Here is a 25,681-nt window from a genome sequence, read left to right on the forward strand (position 1 = left end):
CCTCTTACCCTCTTACTTTAATGCTAACCAATAAGGGCAAAGGAAAAAAAAATAGAGACAAGCTTCTTTAGTTTATTCCTTAACTACCCTTGTATTATTCATGGTGCGAGTCAAAACAGAAGATGAGCAATCACAGCTCATATCAAAAGCTAATGGGTTCTACAGATACCAAAGTAAAGAAAGAGAGACTTTAAGGCTTAAATTAGAGAAATGATGATTCAACTTATGCTGCCTTCACCGCAACTGATCTTGCTTTCAGATTCAGAAAGATTCCCCTGAAACCAGAAACCACAATTGTGTTAAGGGGAATATGTACAAGATCAAATCACAATATTCTTTTCCAGATAATATATATATATATATATATGTAGCTTTATATTCTTGTAGGCTAAGTTACAAAGCATACCCCACGACCTTCGTCTTTCGTTAAAAAGTATTCCTATTTTTTTCAGAAGTTGCAACATCACCCATGAGTCGTGACGTTCATGGTCTTTTCAAAACTACTTGAATGTTAGATGAAATTGAGATATGGAATGGTGTGATCGTGACCATGAACGGTAATCGATACTCTATTTTGAAGCATTTATGAAACAATAACAAAATTTAGAGGTGTTTCTTGTAATGTCAGCAGTTTCTTGATCTTCCAGTTTATGGTGAAATGGCCTAATATAAGTAACATTATCAAGCCAGATGGTACAAACATCAAATTCTAATGCTCAGATTAACGTGTAAACAATATTGTTTCTTTCATTTCTTTTGACTCTTTTAGATGTAAGTTATATAGATTTGTAAAATAGTTAATAGCCCAAGCCCACCGCTAGTAGATATTGTCCGCTTTGACCCGTTACCACGGTTTTTAAAACGCATATACTAGAAAGGTTTCTACACTCTTATAAGGAATGTTTCGTTCCCCTCTCCAACCAATGTGGGATCTCACAATCCACCCTCCTTGGGGGCCCAACGTCCTCGTTGACACACCGCCCGATGTTTGGCTCTGATACCATTTATAACCAAGCCCACCACTAGCAGATATTGTCTGCTTTGGCCTGTTACGTACTGTTATCAGCCTCACGGTTTTTAAAACGCATATACTAGGGAGAGGTTTCTACACCCTTATAAGGAATGTTTCGTTCCCTTTTCCAACCGATGTGGGATCTCACAATCCACCCTCGGAGGCCCAACGTCCTCGTTGGCACACCGACCAGTGTCTAACTCTGATACCATTTATAACCAAGCCTACTGCTGGCAGATATTGTCTGCTTTAGCACATTACGTATCGCCGTCAGTCTAAAATCGTGTGTGCTAGGGAGAGGTTTCTACACCCTTATAAGGAATGCTTCGTTCCCCCTCTTCAACCGACGTGGGATCTCACAATATATATTTGTTTTTTTGTTGCAGGAATAGTTGAAAAATAATGAAGGGGTCTCACCAGCATGAAGCAACAAAGCTGTGAAATATGACTCGAAACTGCAGAGGCATGTACTGGTAATTCACCCAACCAACTATAGGCCAGAACTGCAATTCATAAGCATCTCATTCTTATTATCTATTTTACTAAGCTTTCTTCATTTCTAACAGCAACACAAACCCAAATCAAAACAAAACAAAACAACAATAGGTTTCAATTCCATACCCGCCAAGCAGTCAGCTGAATAGTTGGATAATCCTTTCGAACTTTAGCCTTCACCAAACTCCATGGTCTTCCTGCAATTATAGGCTCTAAGTTTGTCAACCTTTTAGCCAACATGACCTTTATGAACATAGTTCATCCATAGAGATTAGAACCAACAGCACTATGGAGGGTTGAATACTTCTGGATAAAACATGAAAAGCTAAGTAACCCATATTTCACCATCGTTTGAAATAGCAAAGATTCTCGAGGATTGTTGGGAGGGAATATCACATTGGCTAATTAAGGAAGCAATGATCATGGGTGGATAAGGAACACATCTCTATTGGCACGAGGTCTTTTGGGGAAACCGAAAGCAAAGCCTATAGAGCTTATATTCAAAGTGGACAATATCATAAGATCGTGGTAAAAGATATAAAAAAACATGACTAATTGCAGCAGATTTGCTTACCTTCAACTACCAAACCATAGTATATCATGAAAAACAAATTGTTCCAAGGAGAGCTGGTCAATTGTTCCAATATCACCTTCAGCCATCAATATAACCACAGAAAACGGCTAAGATTATAAGGAAAGGATTCAGGTTTAGAAACATTTAAAGAAGAAACAGATACTACCTTCTTTGCAACAGTTGTGTTTCCTTTCTTCCCCTTGAAAATTTTATCCATTAACTTATGCAAAAAATGCCCAAACGGTCCAGCATAAGCAAAGCCATAGAGCTACAGAGCAGTAATACAACACATTTTTAGCACCTCACCAGCCATTATCCACAGAGAATCACAGAATTAATAAAGGAACTGTACCATCACAAGAAGTAATCGTCTGATTTGAAGCTTTTTGATCCCAGAAATCTTCTGAGCCACCGTATCGCTGCAACCAGCTAAAACCCCAGCAGTGATCGCCTAAAAAGAAAGCTAGAACATAGTTAGAACAACCCGAAGAAGCCGAATCAGATTCTGAATGAAACAACAGACCTTCGTTCTGAGAGGATTCTTCTGAAGTTGAAGGAGATAGCCTTTCCAGGCATCGGTAACTATGGAAGACATAGTTCTCTTGAGTTGGGGATCTCCAAGATCTTGGGATGAAAATGGAAACAATAAGCGAAGATCGTTGTGATGATCGAGAATAGAATAGGGGTTTTGGAGGAATTTAAGTATTGGAATTAACGAATGTTTGACTTTGATCGCAGGGGGTTGGTTTGCGACGCCGGTAGACCGAGATTGGACGCGTCTCTGTCTCGAACCCTACCATCGAAGGTACTCACTCGATCATTTCGCATGAATTTCCAAACAATTACTTGGCCTTGACATGAATTTCCAAATTTGGGCCTTTTTTTATTTACTTATAAAACTTAAAACAAATTTGAGCTGTTTTTAATTATTAGGTTTAAATATATGTTGTTTTTGTCCTCAATTAAAACTTTTAACAAAATTTCAAGGTTAAATCAATAAAAATAATCTTTTAATTTTGTATTTACGCTCTAAAAATACCTTAAATGTTTCAAAAATTCCAACTTTGTTGGAAAGTTTAAAAATATATTTATTGTTAGTACTGTCAATATATGGACAAAAATAGTCTAAATTTTTTAATGTTAAAAATGTGATATGATGTTTTTTTCTTTTAAGTTTAATTTTTTTATTTGATTATATTGTTTACTTTGAAAAACTATTGTTATTAATTAATTATTGTCCAATTTGATAATTATTTAGTGTTTTTTACGACAGTAAATATTTGAAAATTAAAAGCACATTTTTTTAAAATTACTATTTTTAATGTAAAAAATTTGTTTGGATTTTAAAAACATTTCTAAAAATAGATATCAATAAATGGAAATAATTGTTTATAAATTTAATTTTCAATAACTAAATAATCAAACCGCGTAAATAATTTTGGATATATATTTAATATATTTATGACCGAAAAGTAAAAATGTAAAAGGACGTTTTAAAGGCTTGTTTTTTTCTTCTAGAATGGAAAAATGAAAGTAAAAGGAGGGGCAAAATAGTAAAAGAATAAAGGTTTGACATTTATTATTAAAAAAAAAAAAGGCAAAAGAAAATTGAATTGTCTATGGGTTTTTTGTTTTCATATTTAAATACTCTGAGTCGAAATCGAGAACAAAGTTTTACTGTAACAATTCAAACCTAATTGTCTGCCCGGTTATGTATTGTCTTTAGTCTCACATGTTTAAAATGTGTTGGTAGGGAGAATTTTTCACATCTTTATAAGAAATATTTCATTCCCTCTACGTGAGATCCATTACTTACAAGGAGAGTGAGCCATTTGGTGGTTGTGTCGTTGAGTCAAGGTCAACATGGTCTCGCTTCTACACCATTTCATTTATGATTGTAACATTTATCTAAGTTTAGGGTGAAATTTAATGAAATTAAAAGGGTACGAATATACTTTCTAAATTTTATGTATTTTTCTAAAATTATTTAAATAAATATCTATCAAAAGAATGTATAGTCGTATTTTTCAGCTATATAAAATTGTTGATATTTGAAAATATAGATGTCTGACATCTTTAAATAACCGTACTTATTTTACACGAATTTTTTTAAGAATGTTCGAGAATATTTAGACAGGGAGGTATATTTTCAAATAAGTTATATATAAAATTATATAATTTTTTTATGTCTTTAATAATTTAATATTTTAAATTATGAATTCAGTTTGTATTAATTTTACTTAAAAAAACAAGTTAATGGATATTTTCTCTAATTTTATTTTTATATATTCAATTAAATATAAAATTGATCGGAAAACGCGAAAAGGAAAAATATGGAAGAAAAATAATTAAAAAATTGGACGTTGGGAAGTCGTAACGGCTATATTTTGTTTGAACTTCAAAGCCATACTCCATTTCTCATTTTTTTCCTCATTTCAACGGGTCTTCTTCTTCTTCTTCTTCTTCTTCTTCTTCAATAGCTCTCTGTAATTCCTCATCCTTCCTAAATTAGCTTTCTTCATAATCCAATCTTGAAGTTCCTCGATCAAAAACCCTAGTGATCTGCAAATCAATCTTGTCGAGGTAAATTCTTCTGCACTTCTTTTTTCTTCTGGATCACTGTAATGGCTCCAACGCCGTCTTCGAAATCAAATCAAGGTCACATGAGCCAATTGAGAACTCCTCAAGCAAAACGCCTCAATTTCAACCCCCCTAGGCCACATTTATCCCCTTTCCCCAATTCCGCCATTAAAGACTCTCAATCGGAGCATCCTGTTGAAGTAATCGGCCGGATCCGAGACTATCCGGACAGAAAAGAGAAACCGGCTTCGATTCTTCAGATAAATCCCGACGGACAGAACGTTAGGGTTCGGGCCGATTTCGGATACCGGGATTTCAGTCTCGACGGAATTTCGCTCTCGGAAGAGGAAGATCTGGACACGTTTTACAAGAAGTTCGTTGAAGCGAGGATTCATGGCGTTAAGTTGGGTGAGAAATGTACGATTATGATGTACGGACCTACCGGTGCCGGCAAGAGCCATACGATGTTTGGCTGTGCGAAGCAGCCGGGGATAGTGTATCGATCGCTGAAGGACATTTTAGGCGATGGAGAAGGTGAAGCTGACACCGCTGCCGGCGCAGGTGGCGGCGAACGGTTGAACGTTGGGATGTTTGTACAAGTTACGGTGCTGGAGATTTATAATGAAGAAATATATGATCTTCTATCGAGTAATTCTGGCGGAGGGCTAGGGCTTGGCTGGCCGAAGGGCAGTGCCTCTAAGGTAATATCACTTGACTCCCTACACTTGTTTCTTGAATTAGGTTAAAATAACATTTTGGGCTTCTTGGTCTCTGTACTTCTATGTCAAAGTTTAGTGCAATAGTTTTGGGAAACGCTGAAAGTGGTTCATCCTGTTTGAGCTATTAAGTTATAGGAACAACGACTCTCCGGTCTCCACAATGGTACGAAATTGTCCACTTTGAGCATCAGCTCGCATGTCTTTGCTTTGAGCTTTTCCAAGAGACCTCATAACAATGGAGATGTATTACTTACTTATAACCTCATGATCATTTCCTTAAATTAGTCAATATGTGACTCCCTCCCAACCATCCTCAACAATCCTCCTCTCCATCAAAGTACACCATAGAGCCTACCTACCCTGAGTTCTATGTAGCCCTCGAACAGCCTCCCCTAAATCAAGGATCGACTCCTTTCTCTGGCACCCTCGAACAAACTACACCCTTTGTTCGACACATGAGTCCCTTTTGACTACACCTTCGAGGCTAGCAATTTTTTTATTCAACGCTTAAAAATTCTATTGACAAGGCTAAATTAAGGGCATACTCTCAACAATAGTATGATATTGTCCACTTTGAGTGTAAGCTCTCGTGTCTTTGCTTTGGGCTTATCCAAAAGACTTCATACTGATGGAGATGTATTCTTTACTTATAAACCCATGATCATTTCCTAAATTAGCGTGTGACTCCCTCCCAACAATCCTCGTTGTTCATACAAATATTTTTCATGTAGCTGAGAAAATGTGATCTGTTTTGTTTGCTTGGACTGTGATCTCAAGGGACTGAAAGTTTGAGATCATTTTGTTGTTGCAGGTGAAGCTTGAAGTAATGGGGAAGAAGGCTAAGAATGCTACATATCTATCTGGGAATGAGGCAGGAAAGATCTCCAAAGAGATTCAGAAAGTGGAGAAAAGAAGGATTGTTAAAAGTACACTCTGTAATGAAAGAAGTTCAAGGAGCCATTGCATGGTATGTTTGAAGAACTGTCTTCTTTATCTAGTTCATGAAGTTTTGTAATGCTTATTATGCTCTGGATTTTTCATAGGTAATCCTCGACGTGCCGATGGTCGGCGGGCGGCTAATGCTCGTCGATATGGCTGGTTCTGAAAATATAGAGCAAGCTGGGCAAGTTGGATTTGAGGCAAAAATGCAGGTGAAAATTGTTTCAAGAACAGTCCATCCCCCCCTCCCCCTGTGCTCTTTAAGAACTAAATATTTTCTTTCAATCACAGACAGCAAAGATTAATCAAGGTAACATTGCACTGAAAAGAGTGGTTGAATCAATTGCCAATGGTGATTCTCATGTGCCTTTTAGAGACAGTAAATTGACTATGCTTCTGCAGGTAACTTTCCTCCCCTCGGTGAAATTTCTTAGGCTTAGAATTCTGTGTTCTTGCTCAGATTGTGTTTATAATGGTGATTCTCTGTTTCTTTTGAGTTTTGCTCAGATTGTGACTGAAAGATTGATTTGGTTTGATCCAATTCTTCTGTTTAGGATTCTTTTGAGGATGATAAATCCAAAATTCTGATGATTCTGTGTGCCAGCCCTGATCCAAAGGAACTACACAAGACAATCTCTACGCTCGAATATGGCGCGAAAGCCAAATGCATTGTCCGTGGTCCTCACACGCCGACGAAGGATAAAGGCGGTGCGGACGATTCGGCTTCTGCTGTTATTCTGGGGTCCAGAATTGCAGCCATGGATGATTTCATTTTCAAGTTACAGAAGGAGAACAAACTCAGAGAGAAAGAGAGAAATGAGGCGCATAGAGAGCTCATGAAGAAAGAGGAAGAGGTATCGGAATTGAGAGCTAAGCTCGAGCTAGCGGGGTCGAGAGGATCTGGCCTCGTGAGTGAGGACGAGATCAATTCGAAGGTGAATGAAAGAACTCAACTTCTGAAACTTGAGTTAGAGAGGAAGCTGGAGGAGTGCCAGAGAATGGCCAATGAGTTTGTTGAAGTGGAAAGGAGAAGGATGGAAGAAACAATAATGCAGCAGCAACAAGAAGTTGAAATGTTAAGACGACGTTTAGAAGAGATCGAAACCGAGCTATTGAATTCGAGGGATGCCACGAGTGTCGACGTACACAAATCAAGGGACATGGATGGCTGTAAGCTTGCTAAAAGGCTCTTAGGAGTTTATGCTAGTGCTGATGCAAGTATGGTGAAGTCCATGGACCTTGACATGGATGATCAAGAACCGACTCGCGAAGTAAGACTCATCGGCGGTGTGGATTATCAACCAACAACAATGAACAATGGTATCCAAAGCCTACTAGACAAAGTGAACGAGATAGTTGATCACGATGTGTTTTCGTCGCGATTTGGGGATCGGGATAGAGTATGCCTGAGTACCGTGTTCGAGGAAGAAGAGGTAGAAGAGGAAGAGGAGAAGGAAGTTATAGAAGAAAAGAGAGTAGTGTGTACAGTTGAAGGACACAACGAACTGACACCAAATGGTATGAACAAAGATAACCTTCACAAAGAGAGATCAGAGATCGGTATCGGATTGATGAACGATAACGAACACTCGAAGGACACGGCGTTCTCGAGAAAATTGAGAATTCAAAATATATTTACTCTTTGTGGAAACCATAGAGAGCTTTCTCAACAAGTTGGCTCAATGCCTGAGAAGAAGAGATCAGATGATGCTGAAAATCAGCACCTATCATCTCCATTGAAGCCTGCATCAGATCATTACACTCAAATTCTTTCAGACCTGACGGTAATATTTATCGGTTTCGAAAATTTAGTTTCGTAACGTAAGAACAATCATTTCGACTCGTTTTTGTTTACATTACAGAACAAGAATGGAGCATTGTTGACAGAAAATGAGGAGACAATGCAGGCTGTAAAGCTACAAGTAAAGGGAGGAGTAAACAGCCCTGGTGTTGTACCATTGAGTCCAATTCCATTGTGCTCAAAGGAGAACCAGCTACCCGTCACGCCGAGCGTCGTATCACAGCAACGTGATGGCCTATCGCCGCCGAGGCTCTGCGTTACGCCGTTCATCACTGTAAGAAGACACTGAGGGGAAAGGAAATGGGGGATTTATGTTAGGACTTTTACATATTTTGTTGTGGTTTTGAGTATATAGAGATGAATATACTCTTGTGTTGGACTGAACCCTCAAAAGTTGTTAATAGATTCATGAAATCCTCAATGTATTCAATTATATCTTATACTTTGTTATATATGGAACTTAGTCTTCCTTCCCATTATTGTTCTTCTAAGAAAAAAAAAATTATGTCGGGGATCTTTATTTCACATATCGAGCAAGAACCCACTAATCTGAATAACTCGATTAACCCAGTCCAGCTAGTACTACTTGGGTATGGAAGATTTTGTTGATTTCACATATCGAGCAAGAACCCACTAATATGAATAACTCGATTAACCCAGTCCAGCTAGTACTACTTGGGTATGGAAGATTTTGTTGATTTTATAGCAACCGTGAAATTTTCTCGAGTCGAACCAAATCCATTTGAATTTATGTTTGCTAGTGATGGACTTAAGCTATTACAAATGGTATTAGACCTAGATGCAGGGTGATGTGTCAACGAGGACACTGCCCCTATAAGCCAAAGTGAACAATATTTGCTAGTGGTGGACTTGAGGTGCTATAAATGGTATCAGACCTAGACACTAAGTGGCGTGTCGATGAAACGTTGGCCCCCATCGAGCCAAAGTAGACAATATTTTCCAGTGGTAGAATTAGGCTGGTACAAGTAGTATTAGACATAGACACGGATGATGTGTTAGCCTCATGTCCAGAAAGGTGGAATGTGAAATGTGAGATCCCAACTAACATTTGTTGGAGAGAGGAACGTAACATTTTTTTATAAATATTTGTTCGTTTGTCAAAAAAAAAAAAAAAAAATATTTTATAATTAATTTTGGTTGAATTTATTATTTAATAGAAGTTAATTAGGTTGAAAACTTAATTAAAAATAAATTTATTTAAAATTTAAAAAAGAAACAAGAAAATAAAATGAACGTGGGCCGGAAGAGGCCCAAAAGAAAGCCTTCATTTGGGTCTAAACTTCCTTCGAAGGCCCAATTTGATGAGTATCCAATTAATTTGAGAGCCCTAGAGAAAAGTTATTATAAAATGCAGTAGGACAGCAGCTTCTCCTTCCTTCCTCCATCGGCGCCGCTGCTCTCCACAGTTGTTAAACCTCCCACAAGCCGCAAGAATGGTGAGATTCTCTCTGTAATTCATTTACAGCTCCTTTCTCTTTAACTCTGCTTTGTTTTCCATTGTTTCAACCTGTTCATTTTGGTCTTTGGTTTTGTTTGTTTAGCCGTTCAAGAGGTACGTCGAGATCGGGAGGGTTGCCCTCGTCAACTACGGTGAAGATTACGGAAAGCTTGTTGTAATCGTTGATGTCATTGACCAGAATCGGGTAGGCACTCGCAATATCGTTTTATTCCATTTTTTGTATATGTTATTCTGATGGTCTTTAGCAAGTCTTAGAGGAAAAAGCCGTAATCTTATTCTTTTAATAGCTAGATGGAATAACAGTAATGTTCGTAGCTTCTGTGGAATTTCGTATTATAGGGCGTGGTGATGTAACTGCTGGATATTGAACTAGTTGTGTTTCAGTCTTCATGATGTTTTTTTTTTTTTTTTTTCCCATACAATGTAATCCTTGAACTACTGGATATTGAGTATTTGAAATTTTATAGATATTTTTGTTAGAACTTAAGAATCGATCGATTTGTACACTACTTTATTTCATTTGTAGAGTGTTGATATTGGTGGTTGTCATTTCCAACATTCTTAATTGGTGGATTGAAGTTCTTTTATGCATAGAACTTGGGTTTTTGTTGCTTATCTGCAGAAGTATTAATTTTCTATTCTCTAGTAATTTTGGAACTTTTTGGAATGAGTGAATTTCATGACTAGTTTCTTAATGGAGCCTTTTGTTAAATCATCTGCATGACTAGTTTGATTTTATGTTTGGACAGGCTCTGGTTGATGCCCCTGATATGGAGAGGTCTCAAATGAATTTTAAGAGACTTTCCCTGACAGATATCAAAATTGATATTAAGAGGGTCCCTAAGAAGAAGGAGTTGATTGAAGCAATGAAAGCCGGGGGTATGGAGTAATTCCTTGCAATCTTATCTCCTACTTATATTGTTTTAGTATGTGCTTAATAATTTTTCTATCCAATAATCAGATGTTCAGAAGAAATGGGAGGATAGCTCTTGGGGAAGGAAATTGATTGTTAAGAAGAGAAGAGCCTCTCTCAATGACTTCGACAGGTTCAAGCTTATGTTGGCGAAGATTAAGGTTCGTGCTGATTAGCTAACGATGCACCACATTTTTTTAAGAACAATTGATAACATTTGAACTTATGGGTCTTGGTTTATGCAGAGGGCTGGATTGGTTAGACAAGAGCTCTCCAAGTTGAAGAAGGCCGAGGCTTAGAGGTTCATTTTTTCAACGGATTCTCTCATTTTGCTGTCATCTTTCATTTAAACTACTGTAGGTCTTTGTTTTTTTGTTCCAAACTTTTGGTAGCAGTCTGTGTTCAACTTCTCACATTTAAATTATAGTACGCCAATTTCTTATTTGGATTTCAATTGTCACAGCTTTATCACCCTCTATTTATAAGGTCCTTGTTTAAATTGGCTTGAATGATAGTTCTGGTTTTTCATTTCTTTAAGAAAGTCACTTTACTGTGAGTTAATGTCTCTATGACTTGCCCATTATTCTTCATGGTAGTTGATTAAGTAGCTTTTTTAGTGTATTCACTGAATTTATATGCTGAACATAGAAAGAAAAATTTCTTAATCTTGTATCCAAATGTATATCCTTATTCACAATTCGTGTAGGGTCTCTAGAGATTACTACCAGAATGCACCTTATTGTTGAGTTTGAAGAGTTGATCACCATCTTAGGTTGGTTTGAATTGGGTTTTTTTTTTTTTTTTTCTTCTTCATTTTGAACTGCATAAGAACATTCAAACAAACCATTAGTTATGGATGTTTTATCCTTTCTAACTGAACTATGAAACGTTTTAGTTGGTTTGTTGGTTTGCCTTTGAGTCCTTTACTACTAACTTTAAAGTAGCCTTCTAATTTCATTGGAGATTCGATTTTTGATATGGTTATTGGTATCTTTATCCATTAAGTTGTGTTTGGATTGATGTTGAGCTTTAATTCTTTCTCTTATTTCTTCTATCAAACCAAACCGAGCTTTAATTCTCTTATTTCTTCTAACAACTGAACCTAGAAAAAATGACTTAAAAATTTCTCACTTTTGGAATAAATGTTGCATTTCGGCTTATTGCTCTTAGCCCCACTTTCAATCTTAATGATAATCACAAGATTGTGTCATGATATTCAATTATTCTTTTTTTTTTTTTTTGGTGTGAGATTTGAAAACGTGTTTTAAATAGTTATGACTAGTAATCTAAATGTAATTTTCAAACATTTCAAAATCTAATTTTTTACATTTCAACTTAGTTCAATTAATTTATTCTTTGTAATGTCAAAATGTTTATTTGGGTCCAACCTTTTGACCATTTCTATCAAAATTTTGTCGTAAGGATTTATGATACATGTATAGGGTGTACTCAATGTGTCCGAGTTTGCCCCACAGATATATTAGAAATGATACCTTGGGGTGGATGTAAAGCTAAGCAAATAGCTTCGGCTCCAAGAACAGAAAACTGTGTTGGTTGTAAAAGATGTGAATCTGCCTGTCCGACGGATTTCTTGAGTGTTCGCGTTTATTTGTGGCATGAAACAACTCAAAGCATGAGTCTAACTTATTGATACGTTCTAAAAGCCCCCCCGATTATATTTTAAAAATATAGAGATCGAAGTCTATTATTGTGAAAGTATATGAAAACATATGGATTAAATTGATATTAAAATGAAACTGAAAGCAAACAATTAAATCTATTATGATTGAAGAAACGCAAGCATTGAAACAAGAAGAGGATTGTAGTTTGAAGGACCAAATTTTTAGGAAAAAAACCCATCTGTTTGCTTTGCATTCCCATCTTCTTCTTCACGAGAAATCGTCGAGTCTTGCCAGTCTGAACTGAAAATATACCAAAAAAAGCCGAAACAGACTGTTACTTCACACTAAATTTTTGCTTTTTTTTATTTAATTGACAATTCAAATTCAAATTAATAATTATCTTGCCAATTCATTCAACCCAAAAATGGAGTCTAATTATAATCACTTTTCTCTTTCTCCTTCTACAAATTCCCCCTTTTTTTCAATTCAACTCCTTCACCACTTCAATCACTCCCCACTATTTACAAAAGAAAACATAGAACTTTCCCCCAAGAAAACCCAAACCCCTTCACTCATAAATCCAGGAAAAATCTCTCGTTTTCCCTTGAAAACAAGGGAAACTCCACACACCCATGTGAAAATTTTCACTGGATTTTTCTCCTGTTCATCGAGGGGTCTCATTTCTTTAGATTTCTGAAAATGGGTCTTGAAAATCTTCGTCTCAAACTCAAGGTAAACCCATCTTTATCATCTCATTTCCCTAAGTTTTCAAGAATCTGATTGATGGGATTTTCTTAAACTACTGTTTCATTGCATTCTCGTCCATTTCTTCTCTGTTTTCGTCCCTTTCTTTCATCGAGGTGTATTAATGGCGGATTGTAAAATGGGAATCTCAAAATCTTGAAGATGGTGTACCTTTTTGTAGGCGCTTAGATTGGGAAGGTTTCTGACGAGGAATAGGAGGAGTAAAAGACGGCCGGCGGCGGCGGTGTGTAATCGGACGTGGATAGCGCCGGTGAACCATGGGTATCATATGGTGGCCGATCTGTCGTATTCGAGGAATTGGGAAGAGGAATCGGAGCACGACTCCGTTGTGGTGCAGAGAGAGCAGATGGATGGGATTGAGTTATGTTTTTTTGGGGTTTTTGATACTCAAATTGGCGACAAAGTCATCAAGTTCATGCAAACCCATTTCTTTGATAAGAACTTCAAACAGGTCAAATCTCAACATTCTCTCCATTCTTTTAACCCTTTTAATCTTCAATCTCTTGCAGAATAAATTACCCTTTAAGGGTTGTTTTTTTTGTTCATATTGCATCATAAATGGTAACTAGTAGATGAACACTTTGAAGACTTTTCTTCATCAAACAAAGTTTTCAAATCTATAATTACCAATTTTGTTAATGGGTGATATTGTGAGATCCTACGTCTTGGAACGAAACATTTCTTATAAGGGTGTGAACCTCTGCCTAGCACACGCGTCTCGTCTTAAAATCTTGAGGCTAACGACAATATGTAATGGGTCAAAGCGGATAATATATGTTAGTTGTATGCTTGGACTGTTACGAATAGTATCAGATACAGTCATTAGATGGTGCGAGGCACTAATCTGAGTAGGGCTAGATCCTCTCTCTAGCATACGCATTTTAAAATTGCAAGACTGACGATAATACGTAACAGACCAAAGCGGACATTATCTATCAGTGGACTTGAGCTGTTACCTATAGGAATGTGATTAGGGAATATGAAGGTGGAGAGTTGTTTAGATGGTTTTCATCCTAAGTTAACGTACTCGAGATTCTCAAGTTCTTCGAATACTTTGATTATCTCGTAAGTTATAGGTTATATTGTACTTAAAATCGTTATTCTTCATATGGTATAATTTGCAGTCTCAAGTAAAGGGGAAGGGAAGAGAAGCAATGAAGAAAGCACATGTGAGTGTAAGAAGTAAGGTGAAAGAAGCAAAGGAAGGGAAGGAGGCATGGAATATGGGATCATCTTCAGCATTGGTCGTGGATGGAGATAGATTGGTGATTGCTACCATGGGGAACTATAGAGCCATTGTATGTGAAAACGGTCTGGCTCGTCAAATAAGCTGTGATCAAGATCCAACTAAGCAACGCTGGCATCGTAGATTAATGCTCGGTAATCTTCTTTCTCTACTCACTCGACTCATAGTGTTTTTTCAAGCTCGAATGTCCTTATGTAAGAAAACAACCAAAAAATCCCGTTAAGAGCCTCTAAAATGAAACTTTTGTGATGAAGTAACATGTGAATGACATGAACTTAGATGCCACCAAATCCCGAAGATAACCCAGGCGGGGACGATATCTTGTTGGTTAACATGAAGCGTTTTAGAGGAAGTTGAAAAGTGCACTCTTATAGTATAAAGTGAATAATATCATCTATTGTATAGCTTTTAATTCGAGGGAGTTTCTTCTTAGGAATGAAGCCTCGGAGAAGCTCCGAACTTGTGGTTGCAGCTAAAAGAATCAACTCGGAAACGGAATTTGTGATATTGGGAAGCAATGGCATATGGGAGGTAAGATATGAACTCCAAGAACATTTACATCTTCCGCATGAACAGATCTTGGTCAAATGGATTGAAAGCAACATCATATCTTAACAACATTGCTTTTATGAGTGCATATATAATATATACATATCTTCAAGTTTACTGCATTTTATGTTCATTGTCAAAGAGCTTGCTTCAACTATGGTTTTTAAAGAGAATTTAAAATTTCAAACCAAATGAATCTATATCGTTTTCTATCTCGTTTGAGAGTTTAATCTAATTTCTTTTCATAACTTTTGTAATGGAACGACCACTAACATAAGCTTCTTCCTTTTTCAAAGATAAGGTTTAAGATTTCACATCCATCATAAGTGGAAAGTTTGAAAGCTTTTTTTTTTTTTCTTTTCTTTTCTTTTTTAGACTTCGATAAGATTTTGTTGGATTTTTTTGGTCGGAGACATTTCAATGCATAGGTCACTTGGATATTCCTTTCGGTCTCTGCTTTTTATGTTCGGTGATCAGTCAGGCCGATCCTTTTGTTAGAAATTTCTTCGTTTGGCCATAACTTATTGTAGTGGACATTCAAGAGGTAGTGGTATGCAAGAGAGGAAGCTAGGCTCGGTCTTGCATGTCCGAGTGTATATAACTTTTTTAAAAGAATGATATCTGTGATTAATATTTGAAAAGGAAATTCAGGTAATGAAGAACCAGGAGGCTGTGAATCTGATAAGACACATAGAAGACCCACAAGAAGCAGCAGAGTGTTTGGCGAAGGAGGCCTTCACCAGAATGAGCAAAACTAACATTTCTTGTTTGGTCATTCGTTTCGACTAAATTTAGTCTTTCCTTTTCTTTCTCTTCTTATCTATTCTCTACCTAATCTGTTTACACTTTGGGTCATAATTGCTATGCTGTAAATATGAGCCATACCATTTGGTTTTTCCTGTAATAAATTTTGGACATCTTATTCCTTAAATTTTTCTTCACATATATATTCTTTTAATCCTGTTTCTAAATTTATTGTTAAAAGTTAAGGCTTGTTCAATAAGTCAAGAAAGGCTGTATCATATAATTTATAATTATCTACTTTCTCTTCCATCTGTTTCAAAAGTCAACCTTATCGGTCAGAGTCAACTATCCTTAGGAAAGGCAATCTCACTAGTTGGGTATGTTTATAACATAATCTCACCCATAATCTAAGTTAGTCAATCTAAACAAAATATTTATAAATAATCACTTATAGCATGAAATGATGTATATATGCATGAAATAAAAGAATAAAATGCAATTCAATTGGTTAAAATATATATTCTCGATCAAGATATTTGGTTATCAAAGAAATACATGCAAAGGTACCCGTTAAACATAGAGCTATTCTATAAAATCTACTTTAGAGCTATTCTATAAAATCTACTTTAGAACGGATATTCTCATGTATGGAATCCACTCTAAGAGGATATATCTTAGGGCAGCAGTGAGGATAATCCACTCTAACAAGTGGAGGATTAGTAACAGCTAGTAACTATGATGATGAATTGATGATTGATTATCATATTCATGACAGAAGTACCTATTTCAGACTTGATGCCCGTCCCTCGGCTCGGTGTTTGAACGAGCACATTCGAGAATGACATCGCCTCCAGTCTCTATTCTCCTACAATCATTTAGACAATAAAGGAAACATTGTGTTCTTCCATTCCTTGAGTAGTGTGCGATCCAGTTTTTTTTTTTTTTTTTTTTTCCAGTTTGTGGTCATGGCTGCAACCAGCTAAACAGTAGATCAAATTTTGCATAATTTGAAACTGGTTTTTCATTTAATAAGCCATAATGGACACTACATGGAAATTCATCACTGGAAAAATATGTAAAATATACAATGACCATGCTTAAGATAACGTTACTGAGAATATTTTATAAGAGAACAAAAAACAAACCGTTGTATCCTTCACAACCCAATCAAGGCTTGTGCTGCGCAAAAGACAAGCTTGAACTTTATGGTTCCTCAACTTCACATATTTAAGAGCACCACAAAATTGTGTCGTGTTATGCAGTTCTCTTTTCACTGTTCTTGCTTCGGAAAGGTGATAGCAAGGAAAATGCACGAGAAGCTGTAGCAAGAACAAAAAATACATTTGAATTTGAGACCATAATGATCTTACAAGATGAAGACAATATGGAAAAATAGAAACATATCAAATCATTGGCAATGCTTACACTTCTGAGTTTTGCTGGCAGTGGGGGTTTCATCTTGAGAAATCAGATTTTTCAATGTAGGAACTGCTGGCAAAACAAAGGGTTCAAAGATATATTTGTTTCAAAGTTACATAGTAAGCTCACAAAGCAAGATCAACAGAAACAAACACATGGAAACATCATTGTCATATTTTTGTCAAACATGAACTTTCCATCATCCAACATGATAATTAAAAGTCTAAGAGAACAGAAACCGTGCCATAGTAGTTAGTTAGAGCGATATACGACTTCTGATGTGTTGTTCAGTTCTCCATATATAAAAAATGTACATGTGACTCAGCTAAATGAGTTTCAATTCAAGATGAAATATTGTTATATCTAAAGTGCTTAATTAGATAGTAGAATCACTTTTGTAGCATCATCTTTGAACTCTCAGATTAATGTATCAGATTGTTACTAGAAATATACGCATTTTCGTCATCTGCTCAGCAAGTATCAAGCAACTAATATAATTTTACCTTCATTGTGCGGAGTGGTATTTGTCCCAACATCATTGGCTTCAGAACCAGTTGCGCTGGTATTATCTGATTCATCATTATGCTCATCTGTAGCTGGGCTTTGATTCTTTCTTCCAAACTTCAGAAACAGTCTAAGTCCTTTAGATGATTTTTTTGCCTCGGGTTTCTCTAATGCTTCAGGAATCTTTTCCAATAGTGCGTTTCCATGATCAGGAACATAAGCTTTAGCCGTTTCAGTGCCTGATGCTGCACTCTCCAAATTTGATGGGGTTGCTTTTCCATGCTCCGAAATGCGTGTGCAAGGATCTTCAAAAGACGAAACTCGAGCATGTGGAGCTTTATACAATTTTTCGGTCGTAGTAGGAGATGAGAAGTTTTGTGCTTCCTGATCTGCACCATTCACCGTCACCTGAACAAAGGAGCTTATATGTAAGACTATCTAGGGTTCAACTTGTTCTGTAAGCATCGCACTGTTCAAAGAATTCACTGAAAAACTTTCCACATCTGAGGAAGCAGTCAATCATACCTCACGAGAACTCAACTGACCCTGTGATTGGCGCTTGATGGGTTCTCTATTAACACCGGACACTTTAATTTGGGGATTAAGAGCATTGGTGGCAGAATATTCTGATGGGATATCAGTTTTTCCCTCCATTTTGTGCTTGCTATATGTCCTTCGGTCGCAAAGATTGTCTTGAGAAACAGGACCTGTACGGATGGAGGGCTTCTCACATTCAAGCATTACAACAGTCTTCTCAACAACAGGGTTGTCATCCAGTTCATTATGATGTGAGACTTTGGCAGTGATTTTTTCCATGGAAGCACAAGCAACATCAGAAACTGAAGAACAATTAACGCTCTGCGTCATTTCTTTTGCTAATGAGTTGCCAATTGTAGCACCAGGTCCCTTGGGCGTTCTAATTTTAAGTTCCGGAAGAGTTGCAGCCTTGCTCTTATCCAAATTCATTATAGCAGATATCTTCTTTTTGCTATCAGTCTCATTTACCTTCTTTTTGCTGTCAGTCTCATTAGATATCTTCCTTTTGCTATCATTCTCATTAGATACCTTCTTTTTGCTGTCAGTCTCATTAGATATCTTCTTTTTGCTCTCAGTCTCATTTGTTAGTTTTGCCTTCAAAGCTGGCTCAGTGCTCCGCGTCTTGAAAGAAGAAGAATGATTGCTGATACTCATTTTGGGCTCTGATAATCTTCTAATTCGAGCCATGGATACTTTTTTATCATGTGTAGCCTCACTGTTCTCTTTCTTTAGTTTATTTAATGAAGGTACAGATTGACTTAACCGGTTTCCAGCTGAGTGATTTATACCATTCAATCTGCTGGGTTTTGCAGCACTGTTGGAATCATTGGAACCAATTGAAGCCGTTCTGATGGAGAACCTTTGCAGAGGAGATGATGGTCCTGGATCTGAATCACTAAATTTTGACCCTTTCTGAGAGCTCGGTGACATTTTTGTTGGCAGGAGCTTTCTAGTTTGTTGAGAGGGCAATGATGACTGAGCAGCAGTATTGCTGTTGTTACCTCTTGCTGCAATTCTCTTCTGCCTCTCTAGCTTTAAAGTTTCTATTCTTTTTATTGCCTCCTCCTCCTGCATAGAAGATTTTAGAATAAGTTATATCCTGAACAAACTAGCCAGAAAAAAAAAAAAAAAAAAAAGATTCTGCAACTTTTGAGACATGACTAGCAAAAAAAAATAATTTACATGAAGAAAAACATTTCTAATATGATACCTTCTCCTTCTTCAATTTCTGGAGATCAGCTTTATAACTTCTTAGCTTTTCAGCACGTGCTCGTGCTTCATCTAAAGGACTCAACTTAGATGGCTTTCCCTTCCTTATTGGCCCCCCAGTTTTTCTGTCAGGAGTAACTTTTGGCTTTCGATCATTGTCCAACCTTTTAGTCCCTTGTTTAACATCAGTCACCATTTCCTTCTTTTTATTCACAGCTGGTACACGTCCAGCATGGACTTGCATTTCATATTCTGAAGCAGGATCATAGCCAGCAGGTTCGTTTTCTGTTTCACGCTTTGGCACCAGATTCAGTACATCTGGCTCGTAGTCAGCAACTCTATTGGACAAGTTTTCTGCCTTACGATTTGAAGATGGAAACTCAGAATCCATGTCAACAGCACTTCTACCTTCCTTTCCTACTGCATCCATTGATGTCGATCTTAATGTAACTATGTAAGAATCACCATCCAAATTATTTGACGAACTTTTATCATAACTCATTTTTGTATTATCAAAGCCACCTGCAGCTAATGGATCCGAGTAAGCGTTAGAATGAGTTTGACCTTTTTGTCCATAAACTATAAAATCATCACTACCAGGCCTCCTGTAGCCATTTCTTCCTCCATCTAGTTCTGTAGCCTGCACGTTCAAATGACCATCTCCAGATAGACTATCTCCTCTGGAAGTTAATAATTCATCATTTGATGCCCTTGACATGCGGTTGATTCTTCCACCAACTCGATCAATGTCTGTAGCACCATTTTCTCGGATTTCATTTTTGTTCCATCCTTGAGCAATCAATGGATCATCACCAACTTTATTTTGTTGCCTTTTCTGCTTCGTCTCCCTTTCCAAGGTAAACAGGCTTTGATCAGCATGATGTTTATCCCCATCAGCATCCCGAAGTAAAAGGTTTTGGAATGCCTGCCAATGTCCATCTGCTTCTGGTGAAACAGTTTTTGCAGAAGTATTTGATTGATCTCCAAAATTTAGATGTTTTCCTTTGCTCCTTGACGATCTAGGTGATTTCTTGTGTTTAATTTCCGGATTAATAGCCTGTGAATCTCCATCTTCACCACTTTCACTATCAGACCGTGAATCTGTTTCACTGCCTGATGAGTTGTGCCTCTTCGATGCAATGTAGTTGATGTTGCGGATGACAACCACACTCGACTTCTTTTTACCTGATCGACCAGCTTTTCTTAGATCTTCTGAAGCTTCTTGCTCTGATTCTGCATCATCTGGTGTTCTTGTTTCTGAAGCATTCGACTCCCAGGCCTCTGGTTCCATCGAGTTATCTCCACTATCCATGGAGTGCCGTTTGCCTCCCATTTTTTTACCATCACCCGGGCGAGAATCCTCTGTTACTGGATAATGTGGATGAAAGAATGGGCTACTCCCTGCATAGTTCTGATAGTAAGGCATTCCTTGCATGGGGTATCCTTGAAAGACAGGTAATGCACCTGGAGGAGAATTGATGGGCCAGGGAGGGTAGACATGATGAGGATACTGCCCTTGAAGATACTCCTGGTGGCCTGGTGGTGACTGGTACATCATAGGTGTCCGTGTATTTCCATCTGGGAAAATGAGTCACAAAAAAAATTTTAACCCAAAATTGAAAAGAGTAAAACAAGCAGCATTGTATAAGGCAGACATGTAGTATCGCTAGTGTTTCTTAGTCTATAGATTTGATAAAAAATCAGGAGACTGTAAAAACAACTTCAATTATTGATCGACACTCTATCAGTTAAAATTAGTCCCATGGCTGTTACTTTGTCACAAATATAATGATGTGGCATGGACATTTTAAGTCTAAGACAAAAATTAGGAAAGCTTCATTTTAAGTCCCATATCACACCTGCACTTGCATTCCCCTTATTTGTCGGAGATGGTTCGCTTTGAGATTCAGACAATGCTTCTCTAGATTCTGTCTGCTTGTCAGTCATATTTGTAAGTATAATGCCTGATGCATTCATGGAAGGGGAAAAGTCTGCTCGGCTGGACAGTGCTTCTGCTGCTTCAATTTCGAGCCATTGGCCACTTTCATGCTTTCTTTTCCACAGTTCTTTGAATTTTATGCATGCATCCCTATTTGTTTGCAGCAAATTATTCACACAATGAGTCATCAACTGCAAGAAATATGATGTCAACATTAACATTTTTTAGTTAGCTAGAAATATGAATCATTGCGTACATCAATCGTGAGGCTCCAAAGCTGTTGGCAAATGATATCAAGGGTGACAACCGATCAATGTCAAAACCAGCAGCAACAGCTCGAGCAAAAGCCATTCCTTGCTCCTTTTGCAGCATAGTTTTGCGTGTCTCCAAGACTTTAAGAAGCTGGGCTCTAATGGGATTAAAGGAAATTAAAAATACTCACAGCAAAGTCATGAAATTTCATTGCATAATTATCCTTACCCTAAAGGAGGACAACACCAGACATACTTTAATTTACTTCTTTATTAGCAAACTTATTATTTGTTTGTGTCATGGAAAGGGGAAAAAAATGATAGAAGGAGATTCAACTCTGCAAAATAGTTTGAACAAATAAATCGTGGGAGGACCTTTGCATCCGTGATATGGAAGTGAAGAAGTTCAAAAGAGAGGCAACAACTTTAGAAGAACCTAATTGTGATCAGTCCTTTCTATGCAAGGGATTAGCGGGGGAGAATTACTTTGAAAGATAAGATCAAATTCTCTAATATCAATCATATTAGGTAAAAAAAAAAAAAAAAAAAAAAAAAAGTATTCAAGGCTTGCAATAGGCATACATATGCATATTAGTATTCAAGATTCTAAGTGAGTATTTGCAATTGTTGACTAGGGTAAATTTTATAACAAATCTATTTAAGTTGAGGATGGTATGTACTTTGAGTTCTCCTCTGACATCATATGTCCATTGGCCTCCAATGATTTTGCATCAGGCTGCCAGATTTTTTTAACAAAGAAAATTAAAATAAAGAAGTGAAATTTAGTTAGCTCAAGAGCATAATTGAGTACCACTTACCTTGTATAGAACAATGGCTTTCTCCTCATTACCATCCAGAAGAGGCTTGCTTGCTGTTAAAGACCACATAAATCAATTTAGTTGTTAAATATTGCACGGTATTTAAGGTACATAAATATCGACTTGGTAAACAAAACTTTCGCTTCATATTCAAAGATGGTAGTAACTCATTCTAAAAGAAGATAGAGTAAAACAGAAAAAGACTAAGAAGCAATGACTATTTTGATCCTCCAATACCAGGATATCAAGTCAAATGTAATACATAATCTATGTTAAGAAAATGAAAAAAATATTCTACATGCCTCCATTGATTTTAGAACCTTCGGTGGCGCTTTCGGTAGGCTTTGTAGGCTTTCCTTGCTTGTCATCTACCTGTTGAATGAAACTGAACTGAAAGATGGACCTTTTGGGTGAACATGATGCGTATTAATAATATGTTAGAATATACTTACAACATTTGGTCCCATGTCACTGTTGCCCTGAATCACGATTGCCTCCTCAATTTGTAAGATCTCTGATTCAATAGTGTACACCCGTTCCAAGATTTCAGGGGTGCTTACAAATCGGACAAACCTAAAGGTGGAAATTGATCAGTATAACATGAATTGCCCAGAAAAAAGCTCAATACTAAGGCTGAGTAACACATGGCCGAACCTAAGACGATTTACGCAAATAAATTTTGCTTGCATCTTTTAAACAAAATTTGCAATGGATGTTACTCGTTAGGCACTTAATATGGACACATTTATATTGGTTCCAGAGGCAACAAATGTTAGGAATCACGATCCTCCACAATGGTATGATATTGTCCACTTTGAGCATAAGCTCTCATGGCTTCGCTTTTGGCTTCCCCAAAAGGCCTCATATGAATGGAGATAGTATTCCTTACTTATAAACCCATGATCAACCCCTTAATTAACCGATGTGGGATTCCTCTCCCAACAATCCTCAACAATCCTCCCCTCGAACAAAGTATACCATAGAGTCTCCCCTGAGGCCTATGAAGCCCTCGAACAGCCTCCCCTTAATTGAGGCTCGACTCCTTCTTTGGAGTCATTCCTTACTTATAAACTCATGATCAACCCCTTAATTAGTAATGTGGGACTCCTCTCCCAACAATCCTCAACAATAAATACTATAAGTAGAAACACATACTTGGTGAGAATAATATTGATGTATATTTATGAATGGGAGAAATGTAGGTTCATAATATCAATACTACCTTTCCATGGTACCCTTTGTGAACCATGTTCTATCACTGCGAGGGTCTGGCTCAAGAATAATGGAATAACCACCTCTGGCCATCTGTTCTTGTGCAGTCTTCAAATGGGCAAGAAAAGGATTCAACAAACCCGAAGCTATCTTCTCAGACTTTCCATTCGCAGATAGAATCAAATCACACCTGATTTTAGTGGGAGAAAAAGAGAGATGGTTCACTATCACTAGAGAGTTCAATGATTCAATGTTCACACAAGTAAAAATGCTGCTACAATCTTAACAGATAAATCCTTAAATAAAGAAAGAAAAAAAACTAGAAGAAATTCATAATAGCAGGTCAGAATGCAAACAAAATCCAAATATTATGCACCAAGAACTAATCAAAGCTAAAATACTAAAACCGTGAATTGGCTTCTAAAGCCGAGCGCGGCATAGCAGATCGCTTGAAGCAAAGAAGTTCATCAGAACTATTAACAAGAAATCAAAAGCATGTAAAATCTAATCTAATTCTTCAAACATTGGCAAACAATTGTAAATTAACTCAAATAATAAGGCAAGAACAAAACCTGGTTCGAGTAGGTGTGAGCTGAAAAGTAGCCGAATCAAGCCTAGTCGAAGACTTCATGGCTGCAACAAAAAAAACCTGATCAGAAAAACGAAACTCAACAAGTACAATACAAAAATCAAGGAATTAGCCTTAAAAGAGAGATCAGAACAACAAATAAAAGGAAATGAGAAAGAAACAGAACATACCGAAAGACAGATAAGCAGGTTCGTGCCACCAAAATATGAGCTCGAAACTCCAAGTAAAAAGTTGAAGAAGAAACCTAAAGAAGAAAGAGCATTTAGCTCTAAAGATGAGCTTTAATGGCTGCCGCCATGAGAGAGAGAGAGAGAGAGAAAGCTGCAGCAGCGACCAGCAAAAGAATCCAAGACTAAGAGAGAAGAAAGAGAGTGTAGCTTTTTGGTAGGGCTGAAATGGAAAATAGGGAGAAGATGAGGGGTACATTTGGAAATAAGAATAAAGTTGATAAACAACGGCATGGTCGAACCGCTGCCAGAAAGCGACACAGATAGAGCCGGAAATTTTATATTATTATTATTATAATTATTAATTATTAATTATTAATTATTATATTATTATATTATTATATTAACATAAATATCCATAAAATGTTGTTTTTTTCTTCAAAATTAAGGAATATGGTAGAAAATGCTTTGCAATAATATTCATTTTTCCTTTTATAATGGTAGAAATTAAAATTAAATAAATCTTACAAGCTCATCGAACAAGTTAATTAATGATCGATCCGAGCATAATTTATTGAATAAATACAATAATTATCGTCAATTTTATTATTTTATTGGTATTTAAAAATTAGTTGTAATTGATATGTCATATTAATGGTAGCCTTCTATTTATGAATATATTAGTTAAGAAATTACTTTAAGATGTTAGATGATGAAGTACCACATCGGCTAATTTAGAGAATGATCATCGGTTTATAAATAAAGAATACTTTCTCAATTGGTACGAGGCATTTTGGGAAAGCCCAAAGCAAAGCCATGAGAGCTTATGCTCAAAGTGGACAATATCATACCATTGTGGAGAGTCGTGTTCGTCTAACATAAGATTTACAATAACTTTATCCCGACCTAATTCTTCTTTTTTCCTTTTTCGGGATTCAATTATATCTCTAATTTTTTAAAAAAATTATTTTAATCTTTAAAATTTGAAGATTTAAATAATAAATCTTTAAAAGCTTCTACGATTAAATTACTTTTATGACTACTAACCCATTGTTCACGTAAGCTTGAACAAATTTAAATTTTTTTATATGATTTAAATTTTAAAATATAATCAAATTCTAACTACATAAATCAAAATAAAATTTCAAATATTAAATAAAAAAAAAGAGAATTTTAACATTGAATGAAGACATTAAATGAGTCAATTTTGTCAAACATCACTAATAAATAATAAATCGTTTATTAAAAATGAAAAAAACAAAATATTTTTAAAATTATTGATATATATATATATTAAAAAAATTTAAAAGATAATTGATATATTATATATATGATTTAATTTTATATCTAATAAAATTCAGAATAGTGAATTTAGATTAAAAAAAAAACATGTTTAACATAATTTTACGATGTTTTAAGTGAATTTTATTATTATTATTATTTATTTGCCTTGTTTTTTTTTTTTAATTCAAATGGGACATTTTGATTTTTGGTCTATATTGTCTATAGTATCAAACAACTCCTAATTTAATTTCATTTTTTTAGTATTTATTTTAATTTCATAATTAATGCCCCCAATTATTACTCTATTAACGAA

At 36.3% G+C, this 25,681-nt stretch overlaps 5 protein-coding genes across 9 annotated transcripts; 3 read left to right on the forward strand and 2 right to left on the reverse strand.

Annotated features, from left to right (window-relative positions):
- Positions 1-52: 52 nt before the first annotated feature.
- On the reverse strand, positions 53-2,826 carry LOC111806519 (Peroxisomal membrane 22 kDa (Mpv17/PMP22) family protein). Of its 2 annotated transcripts, XM_023691867.2 has the most exons (7): positions 2,605-2,826; positions 2,434-2,532; positions 2,248-2,349; positions 2,082-2,157; positions 1,634-1,704; positions 1,430-1,515; positions 53-275 (listed from the first exon to the last, which is right to left on the reverse strand). In XM_023691867.2, exons 1-7 carry the CDS (start codon positions 2,674-2,676, stop codon positions 224-226), a joined length of 558 nt encoding a protein of 185 aa, XP_023547635.1. In that variant the 5' UTR covers positions 2,677-2,826; the 3' UTR covers positions 53-223. The 2 variants fall into 2 exon arrangements, with proteins under 2 accessions (XP_023547635.1, XP_086985148.1); XM_087129022.1 differs by lacking the exon at positions 1,430-1,515.
- Positions 2,827-4,254: 1,428 nt separating this feature from the next.
- Positions 4,255-8,594, forward strand: LOC111806518 (kinesin-like protein KIN-10A). Its single transcript, XM_023691866.2, has 6 exons — positions 4,255-5,362; positions 6,192-6,347; positions 6,424-6,531; positions 6,611-6,721; positions 6,874-8,103; positions 8,182-8,594. Exons 1-6 carry the CDS (start codon positions 4,706-4,708, stop codon positions 8,407-8,409), a joined length of 2,490 nt encoding a protein of 829 aa, XP_023547634.2. The 5' UTR covers positions 4,255-4,705; the 3' UTR covers positions 8,410-8,594.
- An 849-nt stretch (positions 8,595-9,443) lies between these two features.
- Positions 9,444-10,967, forward strand: LOC111806521 (large ribosomal subunit protein eL14y). The gene is made up of 5 exons (XM_023691870.2): positions 9,444-9,577; positions 9,683-9,784; positions 10,350-10,479; positions 10,562-10,674; positions 10,759-10,967. Exons 1-5 carry the CDS (start codon positions 9,575-9,577, stop codon positions 10,810-10,812), a joined length of 402 nt encoding a protein of 133 aa, XP_023547638.1. The 5' UTR covers positions 9,444-9,574; the 3' UTR covers positions 10,813-10,967.
- A 1,590-nt stretch (positions 10,968-12,557) lies between these two features.
- LOC111806629 (putative protein phosphatase 2C-like protein 44) lies at positions 12,558-15,642 on the forward strand. Its single transcript, XM_023692007.2, has 5 exons — positions 12,558-12,867; positions 13,061-13,351; positions 14,025-14,280; positions 14,580-14,677; positions 15,347-15,642. The coding sequence occupies exons 1-5, from the start codon at positions 12,835-12,837 to the stop codon at positions 15,482-15,484; spliced, it is 816 nt and encodes a 271-aa protein (XP_023547775.1). The 5' UTR covers positions 12,558-12,834; the 3' UTR covers positions 15,485-15,642.
- A 793-nt stretch (positions 15,643-16,435) lies between these two features.
- LOC111806628 (COP1-interacting protein 7) lies at positions 16,436-24,268 on the reverse strand. Of its 4 annotated transcripts, none has more exons than XM_087129071.1 (14): positions 24,088-24,268; positions 23,901-23,961; positions 23,339-23,518; positions 22,572-22,689; positions 22,419-22,488; positions 22,117-22,169; positions 21,979-22,034; positions 21,304-21,456; positions 20,968-21,197; positions 19,110-20,686; positions 17,888-18,967; positions 17,362-17,770; positions 16,865-16,930; positions 16,436-16,758 (listed from the first exon to the last, which is right to left on the reverse strand). In XM_087129071.1, exons 2-14 carry the CDS (start codon positions 23,957-23,959, stop codon positions 16,694-16,696), a joined length of 4,116 nt encoding a protein of 1,371 aa, XP_086985197.1. In that variant the 5' UTR covers positions 23,960-23,961; positions 24,088-24,268; the 3' UTR covers positions 16,436-16,693. The 4 variants fall into 4 exon arrangements, with proteins under 4 accessions (XP_086985197.1, XP_023547770.1, XP_023547771.1 ...); XM_023692002.2 differs by having other exon boundaries at positions 22,569-22,689; XM_023692003.2 differs by having other exon boundaries at positions 16,865-16,927; positions 22,569-22,689; positions 24,088-24,267.
- Between the last annotated feature and the right edge of the window lie 1,413 nt (positions 24,269-25,681).

The sequence above is a fragment of the Cucurbita pepo genome, chromosome 12, assembly GCF_057944985.1.
Source record: "Cucurbita pepo subsp. pepo isolate OVF chromosome 12, ASM5794498v1, whole genome shotgun sequence".
NCBI classification, from domain to species: Eukaryota; Viridiplantae; Streptophyta; class Magnoliopsida; order Cucurbitales; family Cucurbitaceae; genus Cucurbita; species Cucurbita pepo.

Coding starts and splice junctions, on each gene's coding strand:
- LOC111806519 (XM_023691867.2), bottom strand. CDS start 2,676: ATGTCTTCCATAGTTACCGATGCCTGGAAAGGCTATCTCCTTCAACTT. Junction 2,350..2,433: donor GACGATTACTTCTTGTGATG/GTACAGTTCCTT, acceptor ACTGCTCTGTAG/CTCTATGGCTTTGCTTATGC. Junction 276..1,429: donor AGCTTTGTTGCTTCATGCTG/GTGAGACCCCTT, acceptor TTCTGGTTTCAG/GGGAATCTTTCTGAATCTGA.
- LOC111806629 (XM_023692007.2), top strand. CDS start 12,835: ATGGGTCTTGAAAATCTTCGTCTCAAACTCAAG. Junction 14,281..14,579: donor GCATCGTAGATTAATGCTCG/GTAATCTTCTTT, acceptor GTTTCTTCTTAG/GAATGAAGCCTCGGAGAAGC. Junction 14,678..15,346: donor GAAGCAATGGCATATGGGAG/GTAAGATATGAA, acceptor AAGGAAATTCAG/GTAATGAAGAACCAGGAGGC.
- LOC111806521 (XM_023691870.2), top strand. Junction 10,480..10,561: donor TGAAGCAATGAAAGCCGGGG/GTATGGAGTAAT, acceptor TCCAATAATCAG/ATGTTCAGAAGAAATGGGAG. Junction 10,675..10,758: donor TTATGTTGGCGAAGATTAAG/GTTCGTGCTGAT, acceptor TGGTTTATGCAG/AGGGCTGGATTGGTTAGACA.
- LOC111806628 (XM_023692002.2), bottom strand. CDS start 23,959: ATGAAGTCTTCGACTAGGCTTGATTCGGCTACTTTTCAGCTCACACCT. Junction 23,519..23,900: donor CTCACACCTACTCGAACCAG/GTTTTGTTCTTG, acceptor CACTAAAATCAG/GTGTGATTTGATTCTATCTG. Junction 16,759..16,864: donor TGCCAGCAAAACTCAGAAGT/GTAAGCATTGCC, acceptor TTCTTGCTACAG/CTTCTCGTGCATTTTCCTTG.
- LOC111806518 (XM_023691866.2), top strand. CDS start 4,706: ATGGCTCCAACGCCGTCTTCGAAATCAAATCAAGGTCACATGAGCCAA. Junction 6,348..6,423: donor GTTCAAGGAGCCATTGCATG/GTATGTTTGAAG, acceptor GATTTTTCATAG/GTAATCCTCGACGTGCCGAT. Junction 8,104..8,181: donor AAATTCTTTCAGACCTGACG/GTAATATTTATC, acceptor TTTACATTACAG/AACAAGAATGGAGCATTGTT.